Source organism: Actinia tenebrosa, unplaced genomic scaffold (genome assembly GCF_029948245.1).
Source record: "Actinia tenebrosa isolate PJP-AT-01 unplaced genomic scaffold, QUT_ActTen_1.0 PGA_scaffold6__47_contigs__length_16458017, whole genome shotgun sequence".
Lineage (NCBI taxonomy): Eukaryota > Metazoa > Cnidaria > Anthozoa > Actiniaria > Actiniidae > Actinia > Actinia tenebrosa.
This window is the reverse complement of record NW_028292583.1, coordinates 11931953-11959703: the sequence shown is the minus strand read 5'-3', so window position 1 is coordinate 11959703 and position 27751 is coordinate 11931953. Positions and strand designations below refer to the sequence as shown.

Genomic DNA, 27751 nt, shown 5'->3' with positions numbered 1-27751 from the left:
ATAAATATGTGCATATATACAGTAATAAGCGAGTAATTATTCATCAATTGTGGTGTACTGGGCTTCCTGTTGTTGTGAGAGCATGGTAGCAAGTTTGGGTTGTGTTGCATCCTGGGAAACAAAATGGCGCGAAAGTCAAAACATGGCGGATGTTTTCCGTTTGATGTTTGTATCCCAAAGTTTAAAAGTATTAGGAATCATTCGTAGAGATCTAATGATAGAAGTAATAACATGAAGAGAAAGGGAAAGGCAGGGAAAAAGTCAAAACCAGTATTAAAGCGAAAAGGTAAGTAAAAAGCTGTTTTGTCGATTTATTTATAAAGTTATCCTTCATCTACCCTTGGTTCCGTTACACTGATGCATTTTCTTCCGAGGATGATTGGTTTGTGATCTGGATCTACTAGACGAGAAACTATTATTGATTTATTTCTGCATGTGTTTAATCTTCGTGTCATAGATTCAGTTTCTTCAGAGGATGAGCAAGTATCAGTATCAACTAGTTTACCCCCTTCAGTCGAAGGTCAAATAAGATGTTTCCTCACTGTATCTGTGAGCAAGTTTACCTGGACAGTGGAGAAGCATCCAGATGGTGTGTCTATTCGTATAAGATGGTGGGGCGAACAGGGAGAAGGGGCATTACTTCGGTAAGCTTTCTTTGGATGCGATCATGTTTATGGTCCAGTGTTATTCGTTCATAACACCAATGTTATTGAAATATTTTCAGGCCTTTAATAAAGGGTCAAGCGAAGTTGAATGTCAAAAGCCGATGGACATCTGTGAGATACCCTGTCTGCAGTGGACCAAAACAGTTCGCTGCATATTTGAATGGTACTGAATAAATTACTTGGCAAACCTTTTTCTAGTTTTGTTCATTTTAAACTGTTTTTAATTTTGCTGTCACCAGACATGGGCTCTTTGGTTGTTGAGACTGTGCATACTTCTACACAAATTCCTTTTGGAAAAGCATTGATTTCAGAAATAACTCAGTTAACAGCAAGTCATCCTGTGAATGTGTAAGCTATCATACTGTACCATTATGCATAGCATGGATCAAGTATTTACGACAATTGTTGGTAAAATTACTAACATTGGTATTGCTGCAGGGTTGTTCCTGTCATGTCTGTTATCAGTCCTTTTGGTAAAGTGGCTGATGTTCAAGTCTTCATTAAGTTTGAGTCTGTATCAGGTGAGAAAGCTTATAATTGTTTTCTTTTCTTCATTTAATTTTCTCTTGTGTGTGCTGTTTTGCAATAATGCAATTTACCATAGCAACAATTTTGTTAATTACAAATTGTATTAATGTAACCCTGAGGATGGCCACAATGGCCATAAGTTTGTTTCAATTATAATATAAATGCTCTGTGTATGCAGATGAAGCAATTCTTTTTATGATTTAACATGTGCCTTTCAATAATTTTGTAAGATCCTAAATGTATGTGCATGCAGTCGGTCCAAAAGTGTCATTGTTTTTTTCATTTAGAGTACCATGTACAGCGCTGTATTGTTTTTAGTGTTTATTATGGTTTGTATGATTCTTCCAGCTGCATACAACAAGTTGTCTTCAACTATTCCAACAGTCGACACTGGATTGGACAAACAAGTTGTGGACAGAAGTAGCTCTCACCCTACCCCTCCTCCTTACCTGAATCCAGCAACACCAGTTATTCATCCTAAACACCAAACAGATATTAAGGATCCATTTGAATCTCCTGCTCCAGCCAAGGTTCTCATATTGTGTCATGCATTCATTATACATCTATCATACTCAATGGAAATCAGGGCTAAAGATAATGGCTAGTTAGTCACTGGTCATGATGTACAGACAATTTAGTTTTAGCTCATGCATCCATACAGTACCTCAGGTCAAAGTGACTGACAAAGCAAAGTTTAACTGGACAAGTTACAATTTTTACTGGACATTGTCCAATGACCAACCACTATTTTTATCCTTGGTAATAGAATATTATGTTGTATGATATTTTAGGGAGTGAAGTTTTCAGAAGATCCACCAGAGAGACTAGAGTATTCTCTAGACCCTTCGTTGTTATCCTTGTTGGAACATAATGGATCATCTAGTCAGCAGTTAGATACTGGGTCAGCAATTAACAAGGGTAAGGTTTATTGAAATCAAGCTGTCTGTGCCATGTGTCATGCTAATAAACCTATATTTCAACAGAAGTAACTCAGACTCAACTAACCTCTGAAAATGAGGAAAATTTACTAAATCAAAATGCTGGTACAATGGTGGCAAGTCATGAGTATAGTCAACACTTACAGGATAATAGTATGGATTGGATTGGTGCACTTCTTGATAAAGGTCAAAGACTGAGAGAAGGCCTTGCTATGTCTACCTTGTTGGATGATACTAATGTGACAGATCAGTACAGTCCTCAAGAAACGTGAGTCATGGCTCTAACAGTAGATTTTGTATTATTTTGAACACAAACTACAGACATGCTACATAGACAATGAACCATTTCAGGGCTTAAAGTAACGGCCAGTAAGTCGCCAGTCATGATGACAGGATAAATTAGTTTTAGCTTGGTCATACCTTGTTTCTGGCTCAACACTACAGGTCAAAAAGATGGGCAAGGCAAAGATTTGACAGGAAAAGTTCCAATTCTGGGCAGACATTTCCGATGTCCAGCTGTTATTTTAAGCCCTGCATTTGCTGCCTGTTAAATAGCTTTATACTGGAATTCATAATTCTGTATAATTAAATAATATAGTAGGGAAAAGATTGTTCATAGTGGATATAAATCAAAGTTTTTACTTATTCATTTGTCTCACGATTGTGGCAGTTGGGAGGACCACTACTTTCCTACTACTACTGCTTGTCTTCATCAGGCGATGGTGTAGACTGGAAGGTGGTCTTAAATTATATACTTTTACTTTATAGCCATGTGCTTCCTGGTAGTTTATTCCAAGAGATTCTATCATCAAATAAGACTGGTATTCACCGTGGTCAACCTGATGCTGTTATCCATCCAGTCCTGGACCACAGCGATGGACAAGTTGTGGGTGATGATAACACAGTGGTTGATCTCCTGATGGGAGATCGTCATCAGGGTGTTGATTTGATTGAACACTCATCTTACCTATCTGATTTAAGTGAGGATATGAGTGAATTAGGTGATCCACTACATGATGACTCATTATTGATGGATCTTTTTTATAAACAACAAGTAAGACTTTAATAAAAACCTACCCAATGTGAAATACAACTTCTTTTCTCTGATATATGAATACCTGCAGCAAACAAGGTTTATGTGTGTCCTAGAGATAGTATTGTATTCTTAATATTGTATTATATTTAGAAGTCTGAAACATTTATTTTATTGCCAGTAAAATACACATTGATCAACTTTCATTTTGTTGTTTTATTAGGGTGATAAATCAGCAGGCAGCGATACTGATATTACGATAAGTACAGATGATGATGAACAAGAAAGCAGCCCAGTTAATATAGCAGCTGAGAAAAATGATGATGAGGTAGCATAATATTGTAATAGTATCCTGAGCAATGCCTATATCAAGATTGTGATTAGGCTCAGACATGAACTTTCCCTGATATTTCTACTAAGCCTGGAAATTATTCACCTGTTTGTGCAGTTCTTACAACTCTCCTTTCATTATTTGTAATATTCATTGCATATTGTACATTTTTGTAATATCTTAAGCATTATTGATCTGTCTTTTAATGTTATTTAAAACATTTAGCAAATGTCTTGAATTACACTGTTAATATTGCTTGTAAATAAATGTATATTGTGTAATAAAACTAACCAAATTATTTATGATTGCCAAGGAAATACGAGTGAAGCAGTACAAGAACAGAAAGGACAAATCAAGAAAAGGGGATGAGTCAAGTGAAGAGGATCTAGACACCCAAAGAAGGATTGAAACACCAGCAGAGATGAGGAATACAGATGATATAGCACATGAGTTAGGTGTTGATACTGAGGATATAGATGGGACCCTATACTCTCAGCAAAGGACTGGAGTACCAGCACCAGCACTGCCACATCTGAGAAATTCAGATGATAAGGATCTAGAGAACACACTGCACTCTCGGCAGAGGACTGATGATATGGTGCACAAGCTGGGTACTGATACTCTAACAACATTAGGTAGAGTCAACACTGCAAGGGTTATTGTAGAAAGATTACTAATAACTGATAACAGCACATTAGAAAATCAGATGTCAAGTAGAAAACCAAGGTAAGAAAATACATTCTGAATAATTACTGACAATACATTCAATAACTTGTTAATCTGTGTTATTGATGTTGGCAGCACATTTTTTGTGGAGTATGATTTCCCTGTGAATGCCAAGGACGTGACTGGGAATGTGTCCTTAGTAAAAGAGTTAACAAGGGTTGCATCAAAGAAATTACACAATAAAGGTAAAGAATGTGAGAACTGTGATCTTTGAGTCAGTTTACAGACATGTACCTAACTTCAAAATATAGCTATTATATAGATTCATTGGTTATTCCGAGGGTGAGAAAAAATTGATCCGAGGTCGCATTACTGTGCAAGGTGGGGCTGTTTTAGGGGATATATTTCCAAGATGGTGGCTAGTATGCATGTCACCCTAAAACAACCCAAAAATGTACTACAATGCCAACTTTCCCCAGTTTTTTCCTTAACCACAGAATGGCTAATGGTAATTGGGATCACTATTCTAATGGCTAAATATTATCATTTGTTTGATGTGCATCTGGTTCTTACCAAACAGAATGATTTTTCTTTCCTTTTTTTCTTTTTCCTTCCAGCTGTAATTTTCAACCACAGATCAGTTTTTCCTGTGTCATTTAATGCTTCAGTACTAGAGCATTGGTGGGGGTTGGGATTAACCTTTAGGATATTGAAGAGGGAGTCAGGACAGAGAATGGTATGTGCTTCAGATGTTAATAATCATCCACGGGCTAGTTTATGTTTATTTGTACAAATTTGATACGATGCTGAGGAATATTATTTATTTTTTATCACTTTCTGAAATTTCAAAAAAATTATTTCTTTTCAAAGCCAGAAGAATTTGGAGTTGGTTTTTTGCCACTAAAAACAGTGTTATTGTCAAACACTCTAAGCCTTGCATCATTCGTAGAGGTGAATAACAAGAAAGTCAAGTCAGATCCTGCATCATTGTCATGGCAACAATCTTTAGCAGAAGATTCTCATAGCGGCATTACTGGAAAACTTGAGGTTTGCTTAATATTCTTACATTGTTTTTCATAAAAATAAGAATTTTTAAAGTTGCTAGAAGTATTTCATTTCCCTCAGTGAGCAAAAACATCAAGTGTTAATGTTAATGCTATATTATGCACATTTATTAAGGTGAAAGTTGATGTAGGATTGGATGGTAAACAACTACAATGTCAGAAATCTACAGACACTGCATACCTTCCACAGCAAACTCAGAGTAATGTAGGGATAGTGTCTAAAGCAGTAGCAGCAGCAAGCACCACAGATAAGCATGATGTAGTGACATCCAAACCACCTCTACCAAGACAGTAAGTAACATACTCAAATATTTACTGCAGTAGTACACTGTACCATATTCCAAAAGTTAAACTGATGTTGTTTGTTCATTTGTGATAAACAGGTTACAACACCAAGTGAGAGAATCAGTGGAATTAGAAGATCAAATAGAAACAATTACTCTTCACTCATTACTTTGGATACCAGAGGGTAAAGAAATCACCCCAGAACCTCCTGGTAATAGTGGAAGAAGTGCAAATCTGTTCTTGGTTTCTCGCATGTTCTGGTGTGATGAGGTATCCAAGTCACCTATTTATTGGGGCACAAATAATCCACAGTTTGTCTATAAGCAAGTGAGTTGTTAATAAATATTTTAATTGTTGTAAATAATCTTTAATGATATTGATATTTAATGACAGAATATCAACTATATTTTGAAGGTAGCACCTGTACTGCTTACACCCACTCTTCTGCAGAGAACTTGTAACAACTTTATGGTGATAGAAGTGTGGAATAAAGTTATTCCACAAGGAGAGAAGGTTAGGATCCTATTATTCCAAAGATGCTTGAAATCGACAAAGGGTGCAAGGTAGTTATTGTTTATTATTTCCATTTCAGCTTGTTGGGATTAGCAAGATTCCTCTTCATCAGTTTTACCTGTCATTCCGAGATCCAAAAATCACAAAAACACTCATCAAGTCCAAGGTTTGATTTGTTTTATTCTATATATTACATGACGTATGATTTAAAAACTGATTTACCTAATATATAATTATTGTATAACAATAATTATTGATAGATGAATATCATCCATTTTGTTTCAGTTTCCTGTAGTTTGCATTGATGGATTGGTTCCTGTTATCAATCCTTTTACTACACACAGTCATGGGGAACTTAAAGTACTGTTAGCAATGGGTACAGAGGAACAGGTAGGTATACTGCATTAAGTAACTGTGTATTATACTCCATAATTTGCTGTACTTAAGGAGATGTTTTACTTGTTGTTCAGATAACTTCTCTCTTAGAAATCAAGGGTTGTGTTCAGGTTCCAAGTGGGATGCATATCATCAAAGAAACACATCACCTTGATAAACCAAGGTAATTATGATTTTGCACAAGCATAGCAACATTTCTTCTTGTCTAAGAGATACCTTGCTGCAATGTTATCACTTTGTATGGAATAAATGTCTTATTATCACAATTCACTACTCAGTAGATGGAGCAATCACATGACAAATACGATTATTAGTTTATCTAGCACAATTTGCAGGTATCAAAATTACTGCTGGGGCAGATTTAAATGTTTTGTGGATAATAGTAGACTAATGGTAATAATAATATTTAACATCAGATTGATTGACTGATACACTTTTCTCAACATATTCAGAGAGATAAACCAGACCAATTTAAATCATAGGATTACAGGGAATACCAGTGTTGTTGGTAGGTTTTATCATTTTAATTATAAGATAGCTGTGAATAAATGAAAGAAAAACTGAAAGATGGTTTGATACTGGTATGATATTGGATTTTACAGATCATCAGTTTGAGATCACAGTTGAGGATATCAGAGGATTATCTATATTCAAGAGCACTGTCTGGGGAGAGACTGATTGCTATGTCCAGTATCATTTCCCATCTCAAATACAGCAGAGCACTGATGATCTTGATCATGAAGGTGAGACCATGATGTTCTTTTATGCCTCTACTTACAGTACTAACCATCATAATGGTTATCATATTATGTTGTTTTTCAGTGGTTCCTGGTTTGAAAACACACCATACATGCACCACTCTGTGTGTCCCAGACCCATCCTTCCAAGACACCACTCGGCATTCATTTGAACTTCCCACTGGTATACCTGTGCAGCGTTATCTCTTGGCTGCGTACAGTGGTTCTTGGACCAGTATGTCATCTATCCCACGTTCTGGTGGCATTTCTTTTGAGTTGTGGAGGAGATTTTATTATCCTAATGTTAGGGATCAATTGGTTGCTAAGGTGATTATCTAGTTTTCACTATATATTATACTTTAAGAAATCCAGTTTGGATTTAATTGTATAACAATTTTACAATAGGCCAACCTTCCAGTTGCAAAACTTTGTGCCATGGTTACGATGAAAAGACACAGAGAACCCAGTGTACAAACATTTTCATTGCCACTGACAGTTTTACCACAAGAAGATAAAGGTTCAAAGCAAACTGTGATTGAAGACTCTGGACTACTTGATGTGACTATTAGATATCGAGCTAATAAAATCCAAACTATAGCTGACAAGCCCACCCTTGATCAAGTTTGTCTGTCAGTGGACATCATTAGGATCTGTGGACTAAAGGTATATATTTTATTATATTGTGTTTTTTTCTTCTACCAACAATTTAGAACTTGTAAACAGCCCTTGCTCTGGTCTTTCTTGCCATGTGTTATTTTAGTTTCTTGTTGGGGAGTCCATTGAGAAGAGAGTACTAACTTTTTTAATTATTATTAGGGAGCTGCTAAATCCCTTGTCCATAACCTTCCATCAATGTTGTACCCATCAGATGTGGGTGTCAATGCTTATGTAGTTATTAAACTACCTATTGGTAAAAAGAAGAGAGTAGTCACTCGTACTGTGGCCAGAACATTTGCTCCAGAGTTCTTTCACCACATTGAAATAGCAACACCATTACAAATGTCCAGGAAATCATGTGATGTAAATAAACAAGATCATGGAGAAATCATTAGTCTTGCAGAGATGTTGGAGATGTCTGAAGCTGTATTTGAAGTATGGTAAGCTATAGAGCAGCGACTGTTTTTTTCTAAAAACAATGATAACTTGAGATGAGAAATGAGTTTCCACAGCATTTTTTATATAATAGTTTACTTTTTATCTTAGTTAGAAATCCTTTTGACTGTTATATTTGTTTGTAGGCATCAAGATTCCAGGGGTTTTGGTAACATTGACCAGCAACACCATGATGACCACCATCATCATCCAACAAAGCCGAACAAGTATGACATACTCCTGGGTGTGGTGATTGTTCCACTAACAGACCTTTTGACACACAGAACAGGTTAATATTCATCAGTGACAGTAGGTGACTCTTATTCTAAAGGTTGATTTGGGTAATTTTCATTGTTTTAGGAATAAGGGGATGGCATGCCATTCAACACGAAGAAATGTTTGTTGATGAGGATCACCATGGTAACAGTACTGTGTTGGGAGGTCTTCAGCTATCAATCAAGTTTGATGATCCTCAAGATAGAGAAAGTCTAATACACGTAGGACGTAGTCTAGGATGGAGTCCACCAAATGGGGTAGAAGATGCTGATGATGAAGATGTTATCTTTTTGGATTCAAAAGATGATGAAGATAGTGATGGAGATACACCTAAAGGAATTGCACTCACAGTTAAGATGAACAGGGCCTGGATACCAAAAACTCAATCATATCAACCTAAAGTGGAAATCAAGGGATATATCAGATACAAGATATATGATAAAAGTATGGAGAAAATATCTATTGAAGAGATAGAAAACGAGCGCGCATGCTATGTTGAGTTATACAAGCACGCGGGAAATTGCATGAGTCCGAGAGAAGTGCTAGGAGAAGCAGGGCACTTCTCGAGGGCTCACTCAATTTCCCAAGTGCTTGTATAACTCAACATAGCACCAGCAAGGGGAGTTTTCTATCTCTTTTATAAAATAACTAAGATATAACTAACGATTAACTGAAAAGAAATAATAAACCATGGCTTGCGTTGCTGACATCATTTCCTCACAATCTATGTTGAGTTATATAAAACGGTAATTGACCAATCAGAGCGTGCGTTATATCTTAGTTATTTTATACTTAAGTAATATTTAGACTCAATATTGCAATTCAAGCTTAACCATGACACACAATCTTTGCTTTTCTCTGATGTTCTTGAAATAGGTCCAGTTTGTTCTCGTGTTGTTCGTATCAAGCAAAACAAGGACGACATGTTATTGTTGGATATCAAACATTCCAAGTGCTTCATGTTACCAGCAACATCTTCTCTCGTATGGTATTTAAAGGAAGAACAACTTGAGGTTCAGGTGTGGTTGAAAGGCCAATCACCAAACAACAAAGGAACCGCTTCCCTGCCAGGGCAGAGAGACAAACTAATTGGGTCTGCATTCATTAAACTCTCATCCTTGGTTACCAAGGGATTACATCACCCACAAACCAGGTAAGCATTTCTTTTTTATATTTGACCCTTGGATCTTACATTTAATTTGTTGTTTTGTTGATTCAGTTTCAGTGGTACATTCCCTCTGTTCAAGGCTGGAGTTGATGCTGTTGATGGAGCTTGTGTTCATGTTCAAATTTCCCTTGCTAAACCAACTGCAAGCTCCCACAACTACAACAAAATGGTGATTATAATGCTTGATTTTGTACTTTCAAAGACTGAGACCAATTATAGTAATGCATATGAATTTACATAATTGTTCTTCTCTGCCATTAGGGAGAGCACGAATCTTTGGAAGACAGTATTAGCTCTGAAGATTATCCAAGTACAAAAGGATATGATGACAATGATGGTGAATCTCTCAAATCCAATACTGATACAACTACAGCTGGAAGAGGTGATAGAAATCTTGTTTCAGAGACACAACCATGTAAGGATGATTTGAATACCTTTGCTGCACATATAATTGTACAAGAAGCTCGGCATTTGAATTTTGGAGCTGCAGGACCTGATAGCAAAAGGTATAACCTTTACATTAACCATTTCTTGTCACATTATTATTGATGAATCTGAAGTTGCTGTTCTTATTTTTGTAACAGGGTATCTCCAAATGCATATGTTACCTATCAGACTTCGCCATCTTCACTGGAAGTTAGTACTCCTGTCTGCAAGTCATCTTCTAGTCCTGTGTGGGAATACCAGAAACTGGAAAAACTTCCTCTGTCTATGCTTAAGACACAGGTAACTAACTACTCATATTAATTATTTAGTTATTCATAACTTAATCTATTGTCATTGATATTGTACCTAGATATATCGGTTCATGATGCAGAATGTATCTTACAGTAGAATAGTACGTTTATTGATGTATTAAAACCTTTGTCTCTTCGCCAGAACCTAATTTTTAAAGTCTGGCACAAAACAAACAAAGATGGTAAGTAACTACAAAATATTCTGAATTACTGTGCACAAATACTGACATTATTAATACATTTTTCTTACTACCCCAGTTTCAATTGGTGATGTTCCTCTGGGATTTGCAAGTGTGGACCTTGGACCTATTGCTGCAGGACTCAGACAGTTGATTGGCTGGTATAATATTATGGACTTTAATGGAAAATGCAAAGGGCAGATCAAGGTACAGATAGGTTCAACTTCCTTTTTGGTATTAGTATTTATTACCATTTGTCAGCAATGTCCCAGACCTTTGGAACTTAAAATTCCCAAAGGATGTGAAACTTCTTTGGTTGAGCCATTTACACCCATCAATAAACAATTACATGTAAAATTGAAATTTTTAGGGCTTTTAAGCAGTATTAGGCTGGGTTTTTGAAACATTCTATATTGACAGGAGTTAGAAGGATGCCCTAACATGGAATATCTGCAATATATGTTTTAGCGCTTAAAGACTTTTTTGTATTATTAGCTAGGTGTTGTACCGTTAGCTCCAGTGTCACCAAGCCGTTGCCTTCCTAAATCAAGAATAAATACAGGATCTTTATTCTCAGACATTAACGAGGTAAAGGCAATAGATTTATAGTTTTATTGTGCCTTATCAAAGTGTACTTTATTTTTAGCTGTTTTTTATCTCTTCCAGGGAAAACGTTTGGTTCAAGATCAACAAGAGCAACAAGTACCAATAGTTCAGTTGCCATCAGACCAAGAGCAGGCTCACTTGGAAAGATCACTTGAGTCTATTGGTATTCAAGCATTACCAGGCAAAACAGAACCAGTGATGCCCTCTACATCAGGACTCTTCAAGCAACTAAGGTCTTTAAATATCATTATGAGCAGTTATAATAAATTTATTAAGAGTAAATGGTTAGAACCAAGGTTTTGAAGTTTGTTGAAATTTGAACTTCTGGGTAATTATTGTAGTCTTGAGAAAGACTGTTGACATTGACTGGGAGTCTGACACTTGAAAGCTGGTATACAAACTTATAACAAAAACCGCTTAACAGAAGTCAACAATTACCGGCACCTTACGATAGACTCATTCACAACCTGAAACAAAAGACTGCAACTTGTTATAACACCCAACCATCTTTACATCACAATGCTATGGACTAATTACCATTTATATTACGACAGAACCAGAGGTATAAGTACCATCCATTCTCTCTCGTTTTCTCACTGGACTCTGAAGTTGACTTCCGCTCAGGTTTTCGAAATATCAGTCACCACAAGCAAAAGACTACACTCACCCATTTATTTATGAAACAAGTTGTAAATAATAGAATGTATGGTATACATCAAGAGTATTGATTGTTTTTAACATTTTAGGAAAAACATGGAGGATCTTGATGAGTTGCAAACAAGATTACAAACCAAATTGTACACAGATTCCACCACACATAGATCATCTGGTGTTCTTTACTCTTCAGAAGAAAATCCATCTCATAAAAATATTCTGGACCGTTTTACCCAAGAAATTGCCAGTGAAAACATGACTGATTGTGATAAAGAGTATCAAGATACGGACCAGTTGTTAGGTACTTCTGAAGCTGACAATGTATCACATGTAGAAAACCCATCCAGCATTCCTAACAGAGAGTTGGAGAGTACTTCTGCTGATAAACTGGTTGAAAACAGTCCTCAAATTAGCCACACTCTAAGCAAACAGAACGACACATCAAGTGCTGATATCCCACTTCCCCCACCAATGAAAGATGCAGGGGATGCAATTTTTGAAGGTTCCTCAATGGATTCAGTGCAGCATCCTAGTTCATCACAAGACAATGACGAAAATATACGAATTTCCACCCTCAAAGAAACATGTGAAAATTATTCTTCTGCAAGTGACTTAGAAGAGCATGTAGGTTCAGATTCTCTTGAAGATGGAAGTAACCTTCCTTCGGCACCAGTGTTCACACAGGAAAGAGACAGTTGGTTAAGTAGTACTGAGGAGGAAGAGGAAACTAGAAAATCTCCTTTAAATTCAAATGCTTACTCCCTGATAAATAGTATTATGGATCAACATGCCAAAGAAGAGTTCTCAAGTACCATGGGCCAAATAAATCCACATAGCATTACTGAGGACACAGAAATAACTGTTACTGATAAGGAGTTATCGAGTCCATATTCTCATAAAGATACTAATGGTGATGATAGTAATGAATCCCTACATTACAAATGTACTGATGAAAACTCTGTTTATAACGTGGGCAACAGTATACCACCAGCTCAAACACATACTTATCTTTCACAATCCCCAAACTTTTTTATGCCAAGAGAGCAGTTAGAACATTCAATGAGAGCTTTACGATTGAATTCAAGACATTCTTTTGCTGCATCTGACTTAAAACAGGGCCAATCAAAACTTTTGCAAAGAACTAGTGAAGTAAGCAGAAATACTGGGGCCAGTGAAACCATTTCTCAGTATTCAAAGAAGCAAGTCATGTACAAGGCTAAAAAGGATGGGCAACCTCCTCTCTCTTCTGCTGAAATAGAGAGAATTGCAAGGATTTTTACTTTAAAAGATTCTTAGCATTCTTATTGTATTCCTTTTAGTGGCCATGTGGCTGTCTTATTAAAAGGTCAATGACTATGCATGTGAGTGATGTAACTCTAAAGCAATCAGCTTGCCTTTAAATTCAATAATATCCATCTTTAAACTTGAAATTTTGAATGTTCAGATCAGTTTCTTATCAGAAATGTGTGCAGCTAGAGTTATTGCACGGTATGCCAAAAAACGTTAAAATAATGCAAGAATATCAATGTATATATGTAAAAAATGGAAGCTGGAAATAATTTTTCATGTTTGTCTAGGGTAAGGGCAAATAAAAGCGAAATAAAAATGACACAAAGATTGGGGGGGTTTGCATAAATATCCAAATCAAAACATGAACAGCTCATATCCCTTATAAATCTGTAAAGTTCATGGCATTGAAACAAATATTATTCCTTCCATCTGGACATCAAGTGGTTCATGGCCTCTAACAAACGATGTTTGGCTCACAACTAAGTCCCAAAAAGTTCTGAAATATACTAATGTTTTGTCCTTTACCATTTAACTACTGGTAATGTGCCTAACTCATGTGCCAGCCATGTTTATTCTCATGAGAATAAAAAACTTTGTTTAAACAGGGAGGTGGGAGAGCGATAGAGATGAAACTGAATATATTAACAATGTATAAGGCATTCTAATTGGTTGAGAGCTCTGACTGCAGTTTAAGATGTGCACTGATTCATCTCCTCCCTCCCACCTCCGTGGTTTAAACAGCATAAACATATTTTCAAGGACTTGAGGCCAGGCATGGCGGAATCTATCGTTCCAGCCAATATGGCTGCCACATCAGTAAGGCACATGAAATATTTTCTTTTATCAATGACCTTACATCACAGCCATGCTGACTGGAACAATTCAAATGACAATATATTAAATTCATCAAAATTATCTTAATTTAATTGCACATTAAAATGAGCATATTTCACTACTGTGGTACCTCTATTAAGTGGACACCATTTATAAAGTGTACACTAACTCGGGTCCCAAAAAATTTCTCCCCATATTTGCTGTTAAACAAATCTTTATTCAAAGGACTCCTATATTAAGTGGATGAACAGACACTAAATATGAAACTGAAGAAGTAGAAAAAGGATGCACATGCTGTGTGCAGTTATAAAGCACGTGGGTATTGGCTGAACAAGAGAGAAGTGTTAGGAGAAGCATGGCGCATAGGGGAGTGCTTCTTGAGACTTTTTTAGTGCTCTGCCAATCCCCAAGTGCTTTATAACTCCACACAGTACAGCAAGCAAGTTTTTTATTTCTTTTTAAAATGTAGAGGGCTCGTGTGAGCTGTGTGCTTTCATAAAGCACATGCTCCCAACTGATCAGAATACAAGAATTATGACAGTTATTTTATAAGGACCTTTGTTGAACTGACACCGACTTTACTTATAACTGGCTTACTCAGCCAACTAGTTTGGGTTCAATACAACATTAACATTAACATCACTTGAATCTGGCAAAATTGTTCTGAGGTTCCCATTTAAAATTTGCTTCATTGCCAATTTTTGGGATTAAACAATTCAAGTTTACAAGTAAATATTGACAAATATTTTGTCAATTCTTGGTAGCAACAATTCAATGTTAACTATTTAGCAACCTCTGCTAAGGGGACACTAGAGAAGGTCCCACGGGTGTCCACTCAATGGGCCTTATTCACGTAGCAGCCATGTTGGATTAAACAATAGATTCCACCACGTGTAGCCTCAAATTCAAGCGCTTGAGAATTAATTTATGCTGGGGAAACAAAGGTTTTTATTCTCATGAGAATAAACATGGCCGCCGTGTGATGAAGTTCCATAGAGGTATCACCGTACCACATTTAAGTGACTATGTGAACTTTCTGAAAGTAAAACAATAGGCAATGATGTAGTACAACTTGTGAGTCAGAAACATTACTTACTCTTTGCAGTACACTTGCAGTAAGGTTTTTAATATGCCATATTAGCTATTTGTTTACATTTTTAGACAATGAAATGCAGTCAGTGTACCTTAAATGTGCAATAATAATCAAAACATAAATGACCTCGCTGCCATGGAAACATATAAAAAAACAAAACTTCTCAATTTAGAATATACACTGTCAGAATGATGCCCCTAATACTATCCTCTGATCCCATATCATCTGCCACAGCTGTTGTCAAGGAGAAGTAAGCCCACAGTAACACCACTAACGCACTTATCCAGCTTTGAAAAAACCTTGAGTCTTGGAACGAAAACAAGGAATATTGAAAAACATGGTGTTCCACAAATAAATAGAATGAAACTTGTTCACAAACAGTCGTAAACATCACGATCCACTACAAAAGTCCTTGCATTTTCTGTTCTTGTTCTTGTCTTTTGACAGCCTCTTGAGCTTCTTTTTGCATCTTTTCTAGCTTCTCTAAAGTTACTGATTTCATGGGCATTATTTTCGGTTTACATAGGACTGGCGTAGGGGTTTGTTCTGTAAATAATATTCCTTGTTTTGGAAGAACCTCTTTGAAAACAAGTTTGTCGCTGTCCGCCATTTTGAAGAGTCAGAAATCGTTTCCGCTGTTTTAAGGAGGTTCCTTCTTGGCTAGTCGCTCGTAGCCAATGCTGTTATTTGTTTAGGAGCCAAAGAAAACGATTATTCAGGGTAGAGATTGTAGTTAATTGATTTTTCCTGCTTGCTTATGAGATTAGAATCTGATATAAAACTAAAGTTCTTTTTGTTGACCTCCTTGAATGGTATTGCGTGACACATGACGTCACCTACTGATCTGGCTATGAACGAGGAAAGGCAATTATATCGCTATTTATTCATTTTTTTAATCATACGCGTTTATTTCTTTGAAATTTTGACTTAATTAAAACAATATCTGAAAGAATCAAGGCCAGAAAAGCCACCTAATAAATCAGAATATAACTAAAAAGATTAAATAAATTAAAAGCATAATAGATCGAGTGGAAAAAATCATTTAGGTTTTGTTTTGAAAATTGTCTTTTCATCTTTTCATCTGGCAAGCTGTCTAAATCTTTAAAATCATATAGAGTTTTTTTCGTGCACTGTTGACAATATTGAAACCTTTTCCCCTTACAATGTTACTATTTGTTACGTACATTTTACTTGGGCTTTCACTGATTAGACAGAAAAGCGCTTTTACTCTGGTAGCCACTTGGCGCATTATAACAAGCCCATTTTCTGCGGTCATTTTGCTATGAATAGATATAATGCCACTTTATCTTTGCTTCTTCCTCAGGGAAAATTAATTACGAAATTCAAAAAGGAAACAACCCAAAATAATAATCTTAATTCTGTACTAAACTATATGCAATGTTATGGAAACATCTCGAGACACTCATATTCTTCTAATCTTTGGAGTATAAGGCCTACCACAAAATTGATCCTTCATCTAGGAATAAGAATTAGAAGTACTTTTTAAAAGCCCGTTTTGTGGTAAATATGAAATTATTTTCCCAATGTTCTGTTTTGGGGATTCATTTGTAAATCAATCAGCTACTCTCGTCACATTGCTTTATGTTATGGGTGCGGTAAAGGGGGTAGGTTGTGACGTTAATGTAACATAGCGACAATGAACCAATCAAATAGCGCGCTGATTCAAATTGGACCAATCAGCAGAAGGTCATCACGTGCCTGTAGGCAAATTTTCTACTCGTTTTCAGCTTCTGTTTGCGAGAAGCCAAGAGCTTCGGAAAATAAGGCTGAAAATACATTTGAAGGCGTGTAAAGAATACATTTTCTGCAATATTACTACGCAGGGAAAGTATCTTACGCCAGGATTTCATGTAAGGAGGCCGTGTCTTGAAGTAAGGGGTTCTTAGAAGGACTAAACACTCCTTGAAATTTACTACATTTCAAACAGGTACGGTCTTCACGGCAGACTGCCTTTCTCTGTTTAGTTCTTTAGAATACGTGCTTGCTGTTCGATCTCAGCAAAGATTCTGTATTCATCCGAGATTCAATGTTTGTTTGAAAAAGACAGCCAAAGCTTGGAATTGAAATCAGCTGTGTTTTGCTTTGCATGAGCCATTTTCACATGGTGATTTCTGACCGACTTTAAAAGCAAGCTTACTAAAAATACTGAGTAGCTAGCTTGTTGGACTGCCTGTATTTGCAAGAAAGTACTCGCAATTTCTGGTCATCACAACTGGACTTGAGCACTAAAACCTTACATCTGAATCAAGCAAGACTGTCTACTTTTGGGTGACCTGTTGTTGAACTTCGAACGAGGTGCGAAGACAGTCATTTGTCCAGTTATCCTTTCAAGACCTGTTGTTGTCGTCGTCTTGCACACTCCCAATACTTCCCACTATTTTCTGTGATTTAAAAAGGTGTAGTAGTCGAAGCAATGGAGGACGAATTGAAGAAAGAAGAGCGTATGTCGCTTCACTCTCACGATTCAATGGATTTCAATACCAAAGCAGATTTTTCGGACATTACCGTAGCCGACCTAAAGGAGCTCATGAAAAATCGAGGGGTGGAGGCGAAAGAATATTTGCTGTCCATGGGCGGTTTACACTCACTCGTTCGTAAACTTCATACCTCTGTCGAAAAGGGAATAACTGGATTCCCTGAAGATATCGATCATAGGAAAAGGACATTTGGTTCGAATGTTATTCCTGCGAAACCCCCTAAGACCTTCCTAGAGTTCCTTGTCGATGCATTCAAAGACACTATTCTTATTATTCTGATGATTGCTGCTGTTGTGTCTTTGCTGTTAGGAATCTTTGCTCCTGAAGACTGTGGAGGCCACGAGGATAATACTGGTTGGATCGATGGCTTTGCAATTATTGTGGCAGTTTTCATAGTAGCTTTTGTAACTGCTATAAACGATTACCAGAAGGAACAACAGTTTCGAGGACTGCAAAGTAAAATAGAAGGGGAGCACAAATTTACTGTCATTAGAAATGGAGAGCCCAAGGAAATTCTTAACAGTGAGATAGTAGTGGGAGATTTATGCCAAATTAAGTATGGAGATCTACTTCCAGCTGATGGTCTTGTCGTACAAAGCAATGATATCAAGGTGGATGAAAGTTCCCTCACTGGAGAGTCAGATATGGTCAAGAAAGGTGACAAGGATCCACTCTTCCTAGCTGGTACTCACGTTATGGAAGGAAGTGGAAAAATGATAGTATCAGCTGTTGGACTCAACTCACAGTCAGGCATAATATTCAGTTTGCTTGGTGCTGCGGATGTTGATAAAGCTGACGGTGGAGAAGAAGCTCCTCCACAGTCGCCAGGCATCAAGGGGGCCAGTGGCAGTTGTGATTTCGAAGATGTCAATTTAGATGATGATAAAGAGTCATCCTCAGAAAATGGCAAAAGAAAAGAAGAAAAGCAGGAGAAATCTGTATTGCAGTCCAAGCTCACAAAATTGGCAGTGACCATTGGTTGGTTTGGAGTTGCAGCAGCTCTGTTGACTATCTTGGTAATGGTCCTCCAGTTTAGTATACGCAAGTATGCTATGGAGAAAGCAAGTTGGAATAATAAGCATTTAAATGCCTATGTAAATGCATTTATTACTGGCCTAACTGTGTTGGTAGTGGCAGTCCCAGAGGGACTACCTCTAGCTGTTACTATATCTTTAGCCTATTCAGTAAAGAAAATGCTGGATGACAACAATTTGGTTAGACATTTAGATGCATGTGAGACCATGGGAAATGCTACTGCAATCTGTTCTGACAAAACTGGCACTCTTACTACCAATCGTATGACTGTAGTTCAAATTTTCGTGGCTGACACTCATTACAAGAGTATTCCAAAGGGTAGTGAGTTACCAACAGAAGTGGTAGAAATCCTGTGTAAAGGAATAGCATTGAACAGCAGCTATGCAACTAATATAATGGTAAGTGGTTCAAAGAATTAAAATGTTAAATATATGTTTTAGCATAGCTTTATAGTTTCTTGAAATATCAAGGCATTTGGATTCATCCATGGTCGCATCTTTATTGTGAATGTTTATTATTGAATTGAATTGTTCTTGCCTGTACAAACACAAAGACAATAATCTAACTTGTAGAGTTAATTCCAATCCTCTTTTTATTCTCTTTATATTTTCTGAAAACTTTTGTATGGTCAGTTAAAATATTTGCACTACATTTTGTTTGACTCCTTAAGTGTGCATTGGATAAGAATTTTTTTTTGGTGGAGAAAGAACTGTGATTAAATCCAAAGTGTTTCAATTCTGTATTTCTAGGATTTCTTTTGTGATTGAGTGATACTGTATCACTTTTAAAGCATCTTTTATAAGAAGTATAGTTAAAATTTTTTTGGATTGGTTTCTGTAACATAGCTTTATATACTTGCATGTTTTTATGAGAAGAAGTTGAGTGCATGATTTGATATCTGTACACCTTTTGAATATTTAAATTTGTAAGTCATTAGGAAACATGATATGCAAGTCATTTCCCCATCCTCTCAAAACATTAGTCTAACCATATACAAGTTCCAATGAATTTAATCATTTTAGTTAACATTTGTTAGTAATTATTGTTAACAAAAAAAAAAAAAAAAGATTTCTTTGTCACTCAAGACAAATTGAGTAAATGTCATCCATTTAATTTGCTGACAGATGATGAGGCTATTATTCATTTGCTGTGATTTTTTAGAAACCAAACTAATCCTATGGTCATGGAAATATTTATCTTCAGATATTTATCTTCAACTCCTGAATAAAGATGGTTTTAAATTATCTATATTTTTGAAATGCAGGGGTTTTGAAACACAGTTGAATACATACATAAGATAGCATGTACTTTATCTTTCTCACCAATGGTAATTTATTTTGTAAGTTTTATCTTTGATCTTTGGTTGGATCAGGTCATTTTGATTGAAAAATAGTCATGATTAATTCAACCTTAACAATGCATCTATGATACAATCACCTGCTGTTTTGTATATCTAAGTAGCTCCAAATTCACAAAGAAATGTATCCCCAAGCTGCAAAGTGAAAACAAAACAAAAATAATTGTTTTTATGATATATTATATTATCATTTTTTGCTGCATGCATGGCTGCATGTCTGTCATTCCATTCATGTTTTATGTATTATTGAAATCTTCATTTTCTGTTTTTACACATGTTCATCATAATAAGCCTTAATTTTTGGAGGTTAAATAACATGACTTTTTATGTGTCTATGAAATTTATATGTAAGTAGGAAATTTGAGATGTGGATTCTTTTCAATATGATTTCACATGAAAATTAAAATGTCGTTTTCCGTTTGAATGGAAGAGGTAAATTGTTATATGGTAATGTATTTCAAAAAAAAGTTGAGAATATCCTATCAAAGTAAAACTGATACATATCTAGTGCACAAAGGCAATTGGTAACCTGGAATTGTAGCTAATTTCATATTACAGATGAAAAACAAAATTTGTTCAACTGAGGCTAACCTATGTTAGAAGCCAGTTTTTGATGTTTTATCCTTATTTATAGAAAATTGATGTTTGTCTTCACTTATTTTACAAAGTCTGAATTGACATTACTTGTCAAAAGATGAAAAATAGAGTGAAAAATAGACCTCTCAGAAGGCATCTTTTTGTCTTTGACATAATTAATTTTACAGCTGTAGATGTAAATTAAGAAAATATTGATAGTATTTATTCTTGCTAAGAGGTTTATAAGGAAACAAATGGGCTAATCAGTATTGTAGAAGAAAAGTAATGGCTTTCTTATTATGAATATACCAATAATTATTTTCTATTTGACTACAAATGCAGTCAAGATCTTACCCTGATTCCTTGTTATTACCTTCTCTACATACAATTAAAAATCTAGTGCCTAATTTAGGTGCAACGTGGAAAAGGGAAAGTACTATAGTTTTTAGCCTCTGGCTATTAAGGGGTAGACTTATAAAACCAAGATTATTTATTGATAACATTTTTTTGTTTTAGCCTCCAGGACCAGAATCACGGGAAACTTTACCAACACAGATTGGAAACAAAACTGAATGTGCTCTATTGGGTCTTATACTGGATTTAGGAGACACCTATCAGTACTACAGAGACAACTTTCCAGAATCAAGCTTTGTCAAGGTGTTTACTTTTAACTCTGCACGAAAATCCATGTCAACTGTTATAAAGCTAAAGGATGGTGGATACCGGTTGTTTTCCAAAGGAGCATCAGAGATGGTGCTAAAACAGTGCAGCCACATATTAGATTCCAAAGGAACACCCACACCTTTTGGTCGACAAGATCGTGAAAACTTGGCAAAAAATGTAATTGAGCCTATGGCTAGTTATGGGTTGAGAACCATCTGTCTAGCTTACAGAGATTTCCATCCTGGTAGGTGAACATGTGTATACCTTTATCATGTTAACAAGTATGTCAAAGGAAATGTTTTGAATATTTGCTGTACATTTGCTTGTATTTTGTTGTTTCTAGAGAATGATACAGACATAGACTGGGATGATGAGGCTAATATTGTGACAAATTTGACTTGTATTGCCATTGCTGGCATTGAAGATCCTGTCAGAGATGAGGTATCTGTGACTTGTCCCTTTTTAGAAATTATGTTGTCAACTTCATTTTTTATTCACCCATCTGTGGCCATGCTACTCTTTTCAAGTGGTGTTTGGGGGGGGGGGGGGGGGGGGGTAGTAGAGTAGTAGAGTAGGGTCACAATATTTATTCCTTTGAAAAAAGGGAGAGTTTTTGATTTTTGTATGGCAACACCAGAAAATTGTCATATTGAAAGAATGTTAACATATTCTCAAAGGTATTATCTAGAAAAGAGTAAGTTCAGTAATTGTGATCATGATTGTCTTTTTTTAGGTACCAGATGCCATTCTTAAGTGCCAACAAGCAGGAATAGTTGTTCGTATGGTGACTGGTGATAATGTTAACACAGCCAGGTCTATTGCCAGTAAATGTGGTATCCTTCAGGCTGACAAAGACTTCCTTGTTTTGGATGGAAAACAATTCAATATGCTAATTAGAGATAAGGCAGGAAGGGTATGTTAGATATGCTCTTAATAAATTGTAGATTATTAATATAACTTACCAACCATAGTCCACCCATTTTTAAAATAGTAGGAACTTCTAGATAAATTGGATAACTGTGAAAAGCTTTGTGAAACTGACCTTTCGGACGTCAGTCCTTCGTCGGAGTAAGTGGAAAGAAAATATGAGAAGGGGTAATAAATACTAAGATGGAAAATAAAGTGACCAATGAGAAATAAGCATATGAAGAAATAAAAGGAAACAAAAGGATCGAAAAAAACAATAACTGAGAAATGGAAAGTGAAGCATGAGAAATAAGCGTATAAAAAAACACAAGGAAACAAAAGGGATAGAAAAAACAATAAATGAGAAATGGAAAGTGAAGCATGACTAATTAAAAGTGAAGTGTTCATTCAATTCAAGGGGACTGATGGTTCCAAGTGAGTGAATAAGTCGCATTTCTGAAGTTTTGTGACGCAGTCCACTAGTTCTATTAGTTATCACCACTACTTTTTTATAACCTTAAGCAAATCCTGTTCATTCATAGGTGAATCAGAAAAAGTTTGATGAAGTTTGGCCCAAACTTCGGGTTCTAGCTCGTTCATCTCCTCAAGATAAGTACACTCTTGTCAAGGGAATCATTGATAGCAAGCTCAACCCAGCCAGAGAAATTGTTGCAGTAACCGGAGATGGGACAAATGATGGCCCAGCATTGAAAAAGGCAGACGTTGGTTTTGCAATGGTAATACGTTTTATCATATTTCTAACTACTATATTATATATGTTTCATATATTTTGATTTGGTGAGGGGGGTGTATATGAGAACAACGGAGTACCATAATGCTTCTGGGGATTTGTTATTTGGAAATTAATAATAACAAATTCTTTTAAAAAGATAATTTTATTTTTTGTGATATTTAAATAGAGGATGAAACACTCTTACAAGTGCTTTAAGTATTTAAAGCATAAGTTGCCCAGATTTTATGCTTATTAAGTACACATTTTCAAACTTTCTTCACACTAGTGATTTTTTTGTATGTATGTGACAGACACATTTGATTACATTTCGTACTGCCCTCAGGTTGAACACCATTTCATATCTGTTTTTATTTTGTTAGGGTATTGCTGGCACAGATGTGGCAAAGGAAGCTTCAGACATTATACTAACAGATGATAATTTCCGAAGTATTGTGATGGCTGTTATGTGGGGCAGAAATGTTTATGACAGTATTTCGAAGTTCCTTCAGTTCCAGCTTACTGTGAACTTGGTTGCAATAACTATTGCATTTGTTGGTGCATGTACTGTAGAGGTAAGGGTCTATAAGTAGTTCCTCATAAATAATTCTAGGTTTTCAGAATCTATTGGGAGGAATATACATCTTAAATGCCAGGGTTGTTTGGGGCGTCACCTAGTAGGGTCCTCGTATCCTGTTATTATGATGCCTTTATTGTTTGGAAATAAATCAAATCCTACCTTACTGAACTCCTAACGTGTAGAAGTCATGATAATTAGTGTAGATGATATTTGGTATCTGTAAGACAATCTTTAACATGTCATTATCATTTCACAGGTCAGTCCTTTAACAGGAACACAGCTACTCTGGGTTAACCTTATTATGGATTCCTTTGCATCGTTGGCCCTGGCAACAGAACCTCCAACAGAAGATCTATTAACAAGAAAGCCATATGGACGTAACAAGCCATTGATTTCACGTACGATGATCCGCAACATACTAGGGCATGCAATCTATCAGTTGATAGTGCTGTTTGTCTTGATATTCAAAGGGGATGACTTATTTGATATCGAGTATGGATTTGAACCTACAACCAGGTGTAAACCCACCCCTCATTCTGCTATCATCTTCAATACCTTTGTAATGATGCAGCTCTTCAATGAAATCAACTCTCGTATGGTGCATGGAGAAAGAAACGTATTCAAGGGGATCTTTAGAAATCCTATATTTGTTGGAATATTTGTTGGCACATTTATTGTCCAGGTATGATATTAACTTTATTATTATAAAATAATCAGTTCAATCAAATATTAATCTAAACGTATGTATATCTTTTTTTATTTTAGATTTTGCTGATAGAGTTCACAGGAAAGGCTTTCCATGTACATGGTCTTACTTGGGAAGAATGGATGTGGACAGTTTTTCTTGGATTCAGTTCCTTGATATGGGGACAGCTAGTTCTTACCATCCCTAAGAACTCCTTTCCCAAGCTTTGTCGCTTTGGTAGGGGAGGGGTACCTTTGGCTACAATCGTTGAACCTGATGGAGCCAGGGACAGCCGTGCTAGGATATTATGGATTCGTGGTCTTACTCGACTTCAGCATCAGGTAACATTCGTTTTATGCTGTATAACTTTATTAGGTGTGTGTTTTTTAGTCCTATTCTATGCTTTTGAGATGGATGATGGGAATATCTTTAATTTGTTCTTTCTTCTTCTAGATACGTGTTGTGAACGCGTTCCGCAGCGTTATCGATGGCCGAAGTCAAAGAGCCATTGCTTCACCAGCCGTATTCAACTCTCTTCTTGCGCCTGTGCGCACAGCTATGGTTATTGATGAAAATCAGTATTCATTAGACAGGTCTGATGGCAATTCTCCTCGTTATGCCAGCATCGAAACAGCCTTTTAGATCATGTATTAGTCATATATATACACATATAGTCGTACATGGAAGATAATCAGTAATAGGTGACGATGTCAGTACTTGAGCAAAATTTATTATTACTATATGGCAATCACGGACTGCAAGTTGATTGCCGTAGGGAATTTGGAAACACAAAACAGGGCTTATTAGAATCTATATCAGTTGTGTCCAAAGAAAGAAAAAATAATTTGGTTTGGGAAAATCAGACCTTTACATTTTCAGTTATGATTTCGGTGCTTTTTATGGTGTCTTTATTTGTAAAGACGACAAATTGGATTAGCTAAACGTCATTAACATCTGTGCTCTGTCCCACTCGATTGTTATCAACGCAGATAAAAATTCGCAAAATTGCAGATCGACAGTTCTTGGCGGTAATTCTGTTATCGATTCTGACAAGATTAATATTTTCATTTTGTAAAGAAAAGACTCATGCCTTCATAGCAGTCTACTGTTATGACGGCCAATATTACGAGTATTTGCCTGAAAAGTTTGTTCTTTTTTTAGATATGATGTTTGTTCTCGTACTGACACGTTCACCCAAATAATCATTCATAACCATTAACACGGTGCAGTAACACTAATTCAACAAATTAGTCGTAACAAATCAGTTTTCCATATCCCATATTGGTAGTAAATAATTAACATTCTTGTAAGAAGAGTAGGGGAGTTTAGATGGGGCTGTATTTTTGTTGGAAGTTTCTTTAAATTGCATACAAATTCCAAAAATGGTTTGAACAATTCCAAGTACACGTTTTTTCGCCTGTTTTAGTGGTAAATTGGTTAATTTTTAAGTATCAGTTTGCAAATTTTCTGTTAGTAGCTATGAAATCAATTGAACTCGGAGCAGTCAGATCCTTCAGTGAACATTAGAAACTAGTTTTCATTGAATTTCATAAACGGTCTGATTTTTGGACGCACAGTACGTATTTTTTATTTGCTATTAGAACCAAATAAATTCAAATGTACCGCATTGGTGTATAGTGTTCGATATGATTGAGAATCTCTCCTTTACCTATCTCTTTTAAGCAGACCAAGATCTATTTCATTTCATCTACTAATATCTAACGCTAAATATTAACCCACTCTCGTTTAGTATTCAATTTGTTGGTACACCTTAGTATCTAACAGTTTTTCTTCATTTTTTTCTTCTTTCTTCAATCACACGAATATGTCGATGCAATGCTAATCCAACCTCTTTCCTACATCATGCTCTCCTCACTCAACTATACCCTTAACTCTTTTGGGTGAACCATTTGCTACAACTGTGTCAATCTTTTTCTTTGTTTTCTATCTGGTTCAGCTTTACTGAAGCTCTTCTTTTGACTAGGTAGTGTGACAAGGGTATGATGCCATCCAATCCCTGAAGACTCTTATCAGAAATCATGTGTTATTCACTGCTGTAACTATCAGGATCTTTGTGATTTCTTGATGATGACGGCATTGGAATATGAAATATGGCCATGGCTTGGATTATATGGAACCTTTTTCATTAACTGATATTCTCATTAACATTACGTAACTATGTACCAATGTCACTAGTCTTCTTCTGGCTGTCCTTTTCTACTGCGGATAATACATCATACTATGTGATACAAGTATCTATTGGGCTACCTGTGGTATTGCATACACCTGCATACAGATCCATATGATTAATTCGGCTTGTCTAAAGGAATTGTAAATATTCTATTATAATCCGTATACTCCGTATTAGATTTATGATCCAATAATTTAATTTCGACTATTGTTCATAAATTGTCATTAGCAAGGTGATTGTGACATATATTAAAAAAATGCTAAATAATAATGTTCCCGCAAAGCTGCTGCGTTACTTGGTGCTCGGCTAGATAAATAATTGATCAAATGTACTACTAATAGTTGATACAAATTATTTATGAGTATATCTTATTAAATTGAGTTCACTTTGAGGACAAATTACTTGAGTATGTTTTGTGAATAAATGATGATCATGTATAATTAGCTGGTTTTTGAGTATCCAATGTGGATCATTTCGTTGGAATTCTACTTATCGGTTCGGATATTTATTACTCCTCGAAGTGCATTCATTATGCATGCTCATCACATCACGTTTTGTGCTACTTTTTTAGCTGCTCTCGGTTCTGTATGGTATCCATGGGTGCCCTTCATAGTCAATTTAACTATCGAACCAATCACCGTTGCAGCAGTTTCTCCAACTGCGTATTCTAGTTTTGTTGAATGGCGGTTGTTGAATTTGTTCCCCACACCCCCCCCCCCCCCCCTCTTCTTAAAATTCTGGCTACTCCCCTGACTAGATCTGTTTTGAACGGTACTACGAGAATTATGAGGCAACTTTTACAGGACTTTTAAGATAATAAGTTTTTTGTAATTTTTTTAAAATAAATCTTTTCTAAGTTAAAGCTGGTGAGACGTAGAAACAGCAACTGAGGGAAGTTAGAGCCATGAATTTAATTAATTTACTGTTTCGATTGGACAAAATGTTTTAATAAAGACGACAATAAATTTTAGACTCAACTTTCTAAATCTTCAAGCTTTTTTTGCTAAATGTTCATTTATTTTTGTTTTTATAACATTAGTTCTCATTAGTCCATAACCTTTCACGTAATATTCCCTCCAGTGTGAACATGACGTCATGATGAAGTATCGGGTTATGATTTTATTGACTCCCTACTCTCTCTACAAACAATCTATAGCACTTGCTTGTAAAGACTTCAGCTAGTCTTGTCTTGTAGACACATGATGAGAACCACGGTTCAATAGCACACTCGTCGTTCCAGTTCAGGTAAATTATTGACTTGCTTACTCAATATCGTAGATTCTCCTCTAGTGAAGGGGAAATTACTTTTCTGATGCAAGTGCCTGTTTATGGTAGGTTTCTTCTTTAGAAACCATTTTTTTTAGGTTCCTAATATACTTTACCTGAGACTGGCGTATTGAGTCGGTTGGTAAACTTGCTGTGTAGTGGGATATCGCGAGCTTTTC

General features: G+C 36.0%; 2 protein-coding genes across 4 annotated transcripts; both read left to right on the top strand.

Moving 5' to 3' along the window:
- The first annotated feature begins 134 nt into the window (after positions 1 to 134).
- Positions 135 to 13253, top strand: LOC116299014 (C2 domain-containing protein 3). Its single transcript, XM_031707626.1, has 36 exons — positions 135 to 286; positions 458 to 644; positions 725 to 828; positions 905 to 1013; positions 1104 to 1186; positions 1542 to 1723; positions 1985 to 2111; positions 2177 to 2399; positions 2900 to 3185; positions 3388 to 3492; positions 3809 to 4221; positions 4297 to 4406; positions 4779 to 4897; positions 5032 to 5208; positions 5341 to 5516; positions 5609 to 5837; positions 5925 to 6023; positions 6103 to 6189; positions 6309 to 6413; positions 6494 to 6582; positions 6872 to 6927; positions 7022 to 7162; positions 7242 to 7483; positions 7562 to 7819; positions 7973 to 8253; positions 8395 to 8537; positions 8609 to 8968; positions 9401 to 9677; positions 9744 to 9861; positions 9954 to 10198; positions 10277 to 10418; positions 10572 to 10611; positions 10688 to 10815; positions 11104 to 11196; positions 11275 to 11447; positions 11961 to 13253. Exons 1-36 carry the CDS (start codon positions 232 to 234, stop codon positions 13162 to 13164), a joined length of 6966 nt encoding a protein of 2321 aa, XP_031563486.1. The 5' UTR covers positions 135 to 231; the 3' UTR covers positions 13165 to 13253.
- A 3570-nt stretch (positions 13254 to 16823) lies between these two features.
- Positions 16824 to 26704, top strand: LOC116299016 (plasma membrane calcium-transporting ATPase 4). 3 transcript variants are annotated; one of them, XM_031707628.2, is made up of 10 exons: positions 16824 to 19016; positions 21068 to 21458; positions 21558 to 21655; positions 21948 to 22127; positions 22663 to 22857; positions 23234 to 23425; positions 23687 to 24112; positions 24196 to 24456; positions 24569 to 24708; positions 26104 to 26704. In XM_031707628.2, exons 1-10 carry the CDS (start codon positions 17520 to 17522, stop codon positions 26117 to 26119), a joined length of 3396 nt encoding a protein of 1131 aa, XP_031563488.1. In that variant the 5' UTR covers positions 16824 to 17519; the 3' UTR covers positions 26120 to 26704. The 3 variants fall into 3 exon arrangements, with proteins under 3 accessions (XP_031563488.1, XP_031563489.1, XP_031563487.1); XM_031707629.2 differs by having other exon boundaries at positions 26100 to 26704; XM_031707627.2 differs by lacking the exon at positions 26104 to 26704 and having other exon boundaries at positions 24569 to 25742.
- Positions 26705 to 27751: the final 1047 nt, after the last annotated feature.

What these genes read in the sequence shown, in the direction of transcription:
- LOC116299014 (XM_031707626.1), top strand. Translation starts at nt 232, where the DNA reads ATGAAGAGAAAGGGAAAGGCAGGGAAAAAGTCAAAACCAGTATTAAAG. An exon ending in TGGGTCAGCAATTAACAAGG is followed by an intron (nt 2,112 to 2,176) that starts GTAAGGTTTATT and finishes ATATTTCAACAG; the next exon opens with AAGTAACTCAGACTCAACTA. An exon ending in GCATTACTGGAAAACTTGAG is followed by an intron (nt 5,209 to 5,340) that starts GTTTGCTTAATA and finishes ACATTTATTAAG; the next exon opens with GTGAAAGTTGATGTAGGATT.
- LOC116299016 (XM_031707627.2), top strand. Translation starts at nt 17,520, where the DNA reads ATGGAGGACGAATTGAAGAAAGAAGAGCGTATGTCGCTTCACTCTCAC. An exon ending in AAGATCCTGTCAGAGATGAG is followed by an intron (nt 21,656 to 21,947) that starts GTATCTGTGACT and finishes GTCTTTTTTTAG; the next exon opens with GTACCAGATGCCATTCTTAA. An exon ending in TTACTCGACTTCAGCATCAG is followed by an intron (nt 24,457 to 24,568) that starts GTAACATTCGTT and finishes TTCTTCTTCTAG; the next exon opens with ATACGTGTTGTGAACGCGTT.